The 9,486-nt window shown below is 37.5% G+C and overlaps 1 protein-coding gene across 17 annotated transcripts in view; it reads right to left on the bottom strand.

Annotated features, from left to right (window-relative positions):
- LOC141550964 (uncharacterized) overlaps nucleotides 1-2,940 on the bottom strand; it is a 272,765-nt gene extending 269,825 nt beyond the window's left edge. For 2 of the 17 annotated variants that reach the window (XM_074282124.1, XM_074282125.1), the window contains exons 1-2: nucleotides 1,148-2,920; nucleotides 935-1,056 (exon numbers count right to left, since the gene is read on the bottom strand). In XM_074282124.1, the coding sequence (XP_074138225.1) occupies nucleotides 935-1,051 (117 nt within the window). In that variant the 5' untranslated portion in view covers nucleotides 1,052-1,056; nucleotides 1,148-2,920. Of the gene's footprint in view, nucleotides 1-934; nucleotides 1,057-1,147 lie in introns of all 17 variants that reach the window. The other 15 variants (XR_012484743.1, XM_074282128.1, XM_074282127.1 and 12 more) reach the window with 15 other exon arrangements.
- Nucleotides 2,941-9,486: the final 6,546 nt, after the last annotated feature.

The raw sequence follows: 9,486 nt of genomic DNA, 5'->3' as shown, positions 1-9,486 counted from the left end.
AAAAAAAAAAAAAAAAAAAAAAAAAAAAGTCCTTTCAAAGAACACAGGCTTTTTAAAATAACACACATCGCACCAGCTGTAGTTTTAGACGAAGCTCATCGTCTCTCAGTTTTAAGCTAGACCCCTCGCAGTCTAGTATTTCAGGGTGCTTCAGTTAATGTCATGGAAAAAAGGAAAGCACGAGAGTCCTCAAATCCCCAAATCTTTCTCCTTTCCCCACTAGCTTGACAGCATTTCTCCTTCAGGAAACGCATATATTATCAATGAAGATAAACGTTTCAGCAGAATTTTCCTGCAAAAGTGGACAGGTTTTCTGGGGAAATCGTTGTCTTTCAAGACACTATTTAAAAAACAAACAAAAAAACCAAACATATAAATAAGGTGTATGTATGTATGTATGTATGTATGGGAAGTCTTGGAATAAAAATATAACAATTCTGTTCTCGTGTGCAGTAGTCTTTCCAGTTCACATTAAAAAATTCTCTTTGGATTACGTAAAAACAATCAATCAAACAAAAATAAATAAAAAAGACTTAAGTCTCAAGCAGCAAAGACATTTGAAAAAGTATCCCAGGTATATAAAAAGAAGCTACTGGCAGGAAAACGCATAAAAATGAGCAGGTAAACCCACATACTTCCCTCCCAAGAGCCCAGAGCTTAAAAATTCCTTTCATTAACCCGTGAATTCCACCTTTCCTGTCTTCTTCCCTCTCTCCTTCCTTCACCTCTGTCTTCCCCCATTCCCTCAGTCCCAACCCATGGTCCGTAGAAATATGATAGTTTCTGTGCTAGCTCCTGCTATTTCTTCGTTATTCCTTAAATCAAAGACAATGGACCTACATCTTAAGCTTCCATTTCGTAGCCAAACATATTCATCATTCAATTTCATTTGCATCTCCCAAACCCAGACGGCCCAGTGTTGAGCCCATTTCACCTCCAGAATCCTGAGGCTGAGAACGCGACGCCAGGAGTCCTCAATATCATTATATTGGGAATCAGAAATCTGCTGTCCAAAAGCCTCGGAGAACCAGAGAGAAATGACAAACCTCATTGAACCTGTGAAAGCAGAGATTTTTTTTTTTTTTTTTTTTAAACAGCAACTTAGTAAATAAACAAGAGCAAAAGTTAAAGAGTGATGGCACTATACCTTGTCCCCTGGTTATTCAGACGCCTGCCTCCCATTTTGAACATGCTGAAGGTATTTTGTTTGGGAGATTTTGGTTTTGATTTGGTATGGTTTGTCTATATAAGCCCTGCTGGTGTACTGTACAGAAAGAAACGCCCGTTGATGGACTACAGTGTTAATTAACGCAGTGCTAATTTGAGTAAGAGGAAATGGAGGTGGAACTCAGTGCAGTAAGACCGCGAGGGGCCAGTGACCTCTAGTGGACATTGGAGGACATGCATCACGTATGACTGAAAACTCCACAGAAAACTCATTAGCTACCTTCGCTGCTATTTTTCCTTAGGATAATAGAGAAACAATGTAGAGACCATTCCCAAAATATTAAGCTTAGCACAAATCTCCAGATAAAATTATAAATTTAGGCCAAGTTTTCAGCTTGGTTGAACTATCTATTTAACTCAATTCTAATTGATTTGTTAACTTTTTTTGGGGGGGAATAGGAGCAACAATGAAAAAAAGGGTTTAGGAAATGTGCGTGAACTTTGATTCTGAGGGGTTCTCAATTCTGGAGGAAACTACTGCTTTCACTGCCCAATGAATTGAGAGAGGCAAAGAGGAATAGAGTGGAGTGGAGTAAGGTAGGACAGAAATACAGCTCAGTCAGCAAAGCTAATCTGGAGTTGCAAGATCTATTTTGTTGTTGTTTTGTTTAAGAAATACAATTCAAGCAGAAAAAGGTTCAAGAAGGAATGAGCTATGGAAACAATGCTTATGAATAATGACCGTTATCTCCCTCACACATACAAATAAAAGTTACTTACCTCCGTTTTAAATGGAGGAATTAAACACACACACACACACACATCCCAAAATTTGTGAATTTTCCTAAGTCATCAAGTAGTTAGAGAGAGTTACTTTTTTTTTTTAAATAAATCTTTGCCTTTAGCGAAGGAAAATGCAAACACAAAGCCTTTAAAGTCTCTTATGCCAAATACACATTGTGTACTCTACAAACCATCCTCATCCACAATCCGAAAATCACAACAAATTCTGACGAACTTCATCTCCCGTAGAGTTAAAAGCAACCCAGGTGTTACCAACCCATTAAAGACAGAAGCTGGATTTTAAGAATATATTGTGAAATACTGATTTGAAGAAGAGGACTGGAGCCGTTTTTCTCCGGTGCTCTCAATCCAAAGGTTGGGTACCTAAATGGGACATTTAGCGTTTCTACTTTTTTACACTTATCCACAGACTCTTTCTTGGCCAGAGACAAACTCTCAAACATAAACCCAAGTGAAAAGTGAAGTTGCTGTTGGGACAGGTGACGCCCAACTTTCCTAGGGTCCTTATGTGGGATGTCCCGGAGATTCTCTGCTTCTTGGTTCCCAGGTTTGCAATTGTCGAAAGTGGAAAAGGCAAAAAGTGATAATCCAGAAAAGACCAGATTTAACCAGTCCAATCTCACCACTTCTGGTATCTATGGAATGGGGCAATTCCAGAGAAAGTTGCCTGAGGCCCGAGTTTAGCTCTTTCCTTCATCTAAATTTCAGCATTGATTAGGAAGACCTAAGGATCCTAATCCTCTGGAGGAAAAACTCGTGCCAAAACTAGGCATAAGAGAGTGATTTGGGATGAAAGGAGCACCGAGAGAATATGAAACGCAAGTGAAAAGGGGGACTGTTTGATCTTTTTAAACTACTTCCTCCTCACACTTTAACCCTTTTGGCGACTAGAACTAGCCTGCTATGGCTGTTAAGAAGCAAGGGTCCAGGAAATGGGCCGCTGCCTAGGGAAAAACTGGCATAGAAAGGCAGGCGCGCACCTACATTCTAAGACTTCCAAAAGCCGGGACTCTTGGGTCCCGGAGTTTGGGGCTTCTGGTAGCGGCTTCTGAGGAAACGGGAATAGACCTCCAAAAAATAAACAAAACTCCCAAAACAAACAAACGAAAATAACCGTGTCCTCTGCCCTTCAGTGTATAGTATTCAGTGAGCAGGGAAGGAAATGTGGAATCCTACCTGTCTAGGGATCTCCGGAACAAAATTCAGGTCAGTGGAAGTGGTGCCAAGGAATTAGACATTCCAAGTGTTTGAAAAGGTTTTCCAAAGGGAGAGGAAATGTAATTGGGACTAACGGTGTTATTCAGATGTCGATTCACTAGTACGTACATAAACGTGAGGATATTATGTATGCTACAGCACAGTAAAGAAAAATTGCTTGAAGCTTCAATAAAGTAAAAAGGGAGAGGGAGTTCGAGTATTCAAAACTCAAAACATAAAATATACATTATAACAAAATGAAATTTCAATAAATTAGAATGAGATTTAAAAGTAAAAAAGGAACGCATACTCTCAGGAAAAGCAATTATTTTTCATCTTTAAAAAGAGCCCAGAAGTGAACCGGACAGCTGCGTCGCCTTGGCCGACACGTGACAGTTTTTCCCACTAGTCCTTTGGCTGGGGTGGGCTTCCCCGGCAGAGTAGTTTCCGAGTTAGACTCCACGTCACCTCGATGTTTTCAAAGTAAAGACCAAATATATATGACCTGTACCAGTATATTTACCTCTTAAACTTAAGGCAATCAGTATATGTCTGAATTTGGTTTTAAAAAATATTTTTTAAAAGTCGGTCCGAAAGACTGGGATCCACTTCCTGCCTTAGGCCAGATAGGAACACCTGGGCTGATGTGCCTGGAGTCCGGAGCTAATTTGGGCTAGGCTTCCAGCAGTGGCTAGGGCTTATCAACTTCCGAGCCCTTAAAAATAAGTGTGCAGTTTTCCTGCTCCTCAATTCGAGTCTGCGACACATATAGTTGCCAATTCCTCCATAAAACCCGAGAGTCAGAAAATACAGCCTATATAAATGCAGACTCGGGAGAAATTGGTGCATGTGGAAGGCGTGCTTTCCACTCCTGGGAAGGTGTGTCGTTTTTATTTTTTTAATTTTTTTTTTCTACCTGCTTCATGGTTATCTGGGAGTGGGGGTGGGGGTGGGGGTGCGTATGCATCCAGGAAGTTCAATAAGGAGTGGGAGAAGGCAATGAGACATATTTAACCGCAGTCCCAAGGATAGAGCAGACCTGGGCATAGATTTAGGCGTTTTGACTACAGGCATACGGGAGTAGTTAGTGACTCAAGATTGACATTTTTTTTTATTTTTTTAATTTTCCCACTGGGCAAAATTTGAGTTTGATTGTTCTATATCGATGTTTGAGTAGAACAGGGCTGCAAAAAGGTGGATGCCATTTAGTCAATTAAGGACAGGTGGTGAAGATATCTTTTAGGTAAATTGAAACTGTTCAATTAAAGAAAAATCAGCTCCCCAAACTAGAAACGATCTGGGACCTAGGTGTGACCAGCTCAGCCCAAGTTAAACTACAGAAACGATTCTTTTAAAAGAACTCATTTTAAATAAAATTATTAGCTAGCGAATCACCAAACCAGTTTAACTTGGGTAATCCTTAGAAACAATTGACCCGGGGCACCTAGGGCAGCCTGAAGAATTCGTAATGTCAGACCTGAACCTGATGACCTTGCAGTCAGTGTTTGGGGGCAACAGATTCTTCGCTAAAGTTGAGAATGTCCCCGTCTGCGCTCCGAGTCATTCAGAGCGAGAACGCAGTGTGAGCTCTCTTGAACTATTTCCGTTGCAGCACTTTGGTTAGAGTTCTACTTGGATTAGAATTCCACTTTTTAACTAATGACAGATTTTTTTGTATGTGTTTTGAATAAATTTCTAATTTTTTATACAAAAAAAAAAGACTTTTCCCCTTTTCCTTGACTCCTCTCTCTCCACGTACCCACCTTTCCTAAGTTTTAAATGTCAAGGTGATGTGTGGATGGAGGATTAAAAGGGATGGGGAAGGGGGCACAATCGGTACAGGGACTTGGTCATTCTCTTCTTTATTTCAACCGAAGCAGATTTAAAACAAAGTTCATATTCTCATTTGTCATCCCTTCTTAATTGACAAGAATTATGATAATACAAGTAATAAATTAACTCTTATTTGTTTGGTCATCAAACAAATGGTTTCCCATCTTTTGGGAAGTCTTGGGAATACAAGAGAATTGATTGGCAGGTGTGATGAATACAGAATACTTCTCCCTTGCCTTCCCTCAGGTCTCCAACTTTGCTAGAGAGCTTCTTATGATCACAATGAAGTCTTTATCATTGTGTCACTGTATTGGAAGTAGTGGAATAGTATTTCTTTTTCTCTACCTAAATCTTTTATTAAATTATCCTTGGAGAATTGATAGCAGTTAAGACTCTTGGTTTTACCTTTAGCACACATACACAGACACACAACATGGAGAGCAGTCAAATTACAAAAACTTTTGGAGAAATTCAGGGTTGTTCAGTGAATGGCTATTTAAAGCAAAATTCAAGGGCCAAAAATCATTTGGAGCAAATCATTGAATTTCTCTCTGGCTCAATTTTTCCACTTGCTTAGGTGGAAGCTGCTGCTGCTGCTTAGAGAGTTTTGTGGAGAAAAATTAAATATAAATCCTACTGGTTAAATTCCAGGTGGCAGGCATTTAGCATTTTAAGATTGATCTTAGAATTCATTTGCTGCCCCCTTAAGGTATAACTTTATGACACACATGTGTAGGTATACATAAATGTGTGTATGTAGATATGTGTTGTGTGTTTATTAAATATAGACTATATATACTTTTAACTACTTAAAAAATGACTGAAATCATACGTAGAACCTGTCAATCTGTTACTAATGTCAGTCTACTACAACTGATTTTTTTTTCCACCAGAATATGGAAATTATTTGGCCTGTCATGTATGTGTATACTTGTATTTTCATACATATATGTACATACCATGCCTATTGTACACACATGTATTACATACATACTGACACAAGCAGGAGGCAACCTCCTCCAGTTTTGAGTACATGGGTGCTGGCATTCCTCTTTCCCCCCAACTACTAGAGATCACATCCAGTCCTGACTCACTTTTTTCTTTTCAAAAAAAATTAATAGTATTTCATTTTTCCAAATACACACAAAAATAGTTTTCAGCATTCACCTTTGCAAAATTTTGTGTTCCAAATTTTTCTCCCTCTCACCCTCCTTTCCCTCTCTTCTACACAGTAAGCAATTTGATATAAGCTAAACAAACATGTGCAAGCCTAAACAAATTTCCATATTTGTCCTGCAGCACAAGAAAAATCAGATCAAAAGGAGAAAAAAAAATCAGGCAAACAAACAATGGCACTTTCCATCACAAATCTACTGGAATTACCTTGAATCACCTCATTGTTGAAAAGAGCCCAATCCATGACAGTTGATCATCACATAATCTTCTTATTACTGTGTACGATGTTCTCTTGGTTCTGCTCAATTCACTCAGCATCAGTTCATGTAAGTATTTCCAGGCTTTTCTGAAATGAGCTTGCTCATCATTTAAAAAAATAGAACAATAATCCATTACATTCATATATCATAACTTATTCATCCATTCCCCAATTGATAGGCAATCACTCAATTTCCAGTTCCTTTTCCACTACAAAAAAGGCTGCTACAAACATCTTTGGGTTCTTTTCCCTCTTTTATGATCTCTCTGGTATACAGACTCTGTAGAGACACTGCTGGATCAAAGGAAATACACAATTTTATTGCCCTTTGAGTATACTTCCAAATTGCTTTCCAGAATGGTTAGATCAGCTCATAACTCCATCCACAATGCATTAATCTGACTCACTTTCAAAGGTAGTCATTATTTAGAAATAAATACTGGTTGGTGATAGTTGGGAAGGAACAAATTTCAATTAAAGAAAGTTTAAAATGGTCCTCTTCACCCCACTATTCTGAAGAAGATCAATGAGGAAGATTTGGAGCAATGCCAATCCTATTGACTCTTACATCTTCTTGATTATATCTATCTCCTATTTTAGAGACTCAATCAGATATACTTAATTTGACTTGTTGAATGGATACACCAAAGTCTAGGCTTGCCAGAGCCCTCAGAGCAATAGGAACAATTCATACCAGGAAAAAATTATCATAAAGAAGAACACCTATTTTAACTTGAACCTGACAGCAATTAACAGTAGCTCAACAATGATAACCCACCCCTATCACATGACCAAAACCAGTGTATATTATGTGAGTTGAATAAAATTCATTTTGAGATTGTGGGTCTTCACATTCAACAAGTCTAGGTTAAAACTTGCCCTCCTCTTCCCCCACCAAAAATTAAAAAAAAAAAAATCTTTAAAATTAATGAAATTAACTAAGTGGTTCTCAATATGTAGTTCAAAGACTCCTGGAGAGACCTTTTTGAGAGCTCTCTAATATCCTTTCAGGGGTTAAAGGTTAAATTATTTTTATAATATGACTAAGATGTTATTTGTCTATTAAAATATTTCTCTCCTTTCCAAATACACATGTGTATGAGGCTGGATTTTCTTCACATACTTCAATCAAAAAACAACACATTGAGACAGCTTGAATGCAGAAACATAACTAGAATTCAGCTGTCTTTTATTAAGCCAGACATTAAATAGGTTTGTAAAAATATATAAAAAGAATGCAATGTCACTTCCCATGAATATTTTTGTTTTAAAAATGTAATTTTTTTTCATAAAAATGTGTTGTTTATGTTAAATGGGATAGGGTTGTTTTTGTTATTTTAGAATAAATAAACATTTAAAATCTATCAGTTTTAATTTCAAATATGGTAGATATCAGTAGATATATAACCCATGTAAACAAAATGCATTTCAAGGTTCTCACTAATTTTTAAGAATACAAAGAAGTTCAGAGACCTAAAAGTCTGAAAACTGTTGTTCCAACTTTTTTTGGGAATAGATAATGAAACAGATTTGAAAAAAAAAGTATATTGGTACTTTTAAGGAGCTGCCATTTGTTAAGATTGTTTCTTTGGAGGAGAAGGGTGCAATAGCTTTACTGCAATGATGTTCAGATACCACTTCTTACCAATAAACTAAATAAATATTATACTATGTTAAAATGCTAGAGCTTCAAAGATGAAAATGAAACAGTCCACCTCCATGGAACTTAGATTTCAGCTGGGGAAATGACATGTACCATATAAACAGATTTAATATAAGGTAGTTTGATAAAGGTATATCCTAATTCGTAGGAGGAGTAGGAAAGTCATCCTATAGAAATTGGCACTTTAACTAAATCTTGAAGGAAATTGGGGATTTCAACAGGTGGAAATAAGGAGATAATAAATTCCATGCATGGGAGATATTTAGTGTAAAGGCGGCATACAGGTGGGAGATGCATATTAAGTAAGCCAGTATGATTAGAATACAGAGTTTGAGTAGGAGAGTAAACATACACACAAATGCAAAATCACACACAATGTATATATGAATACACATACATACATACATGAGTGTACCTACATTATATAGATGTCTACAACCTACACACATATATTCACATTCATAAATGCATACAGATGGACAATATACCAATGCACATATATGCCCCATGGGTGTACATATACAATCTTTGCCTTATATGTACACACACAAGCATATATGTGTGTATACACACATAAAAAGGTATTAAGAGATGAAGCTATGGAGATCTTTAAATGTCAAACAGAAGAATCATACAGAATTAATGTAAAATATTTTTGTGAAGGAGGTATCCTAGTTCCTGGGAGGACCAGGAAAGGCATTCTGAAGAATGTGGTACTTCAACTGTATCTTGAAGGAAACCAAGGAGGTTAGCTGGTAGAGATGGGAAGGGAGGGGCAGCTAGGTGGTGTCATATACATATGTACATAAAATATATGTGTATATATGCATACACACATACACACACCTGGAATGTTAAATAGAAGAGTTAATATTTAATCCTATGATCAATAGGGCACCAGTGGAATTTGCTGGTGGTGATGGTATAATATGATGAGACCTATACCATAGGAATATCACTTTTGCTGTTGTGTGGAGAGCATATTGTGAGGGAAAGGAGGAAGCCTCTCAAAGAAGGCTATCATCTTAGTCAAGGACCTGATATAGGGTGGTAGCTGTAGAATTGGCGAGGAAGGGCTAAGGGCAAGAGATGTTATGGAGATAGAAATGCCAAATTTGGGCAGCTGATTGACATGTGAACTGAAGAAAAGTAAAGAATCAAGAGAACTCCAAGGCTTATTACCTCATTTACTGGAAGGATAGTGATGCCTTAATAATAATTGAAGGTAGTAACAATAATAGAAGTGAGGTGCTTTGTGGGGCAGGGGAATTAGGGTGGGGGGAGAAGAGATATTGAGCTATGTTTTGACTATGTTGACTTTTAGATATCCATTTTTAGATATTTAAAAGTCAATTGGTGATACCTCATCTAGTTGCCTATCTATAAA

The sequence above is a fragment of the Sminthopsis crassicaudata genome, chromosome 1 (assembly GCF_048593235.1).
Source record: "Sminthopsis crassicaudata isolate SCR6 chromosome 1, ASM4859323v1, whole genome shotgun sequence".
Lineage (NCBI taxonomy): Eukaryota > Metazoa > Chordata > Mammalia > Dasyuromorphia > Dasyuridae > Sminthopsis > Sminthopsis crassicaudata.
This window is presented reverse-complemented; position numbering and strand designations above follow the sequence as displayed.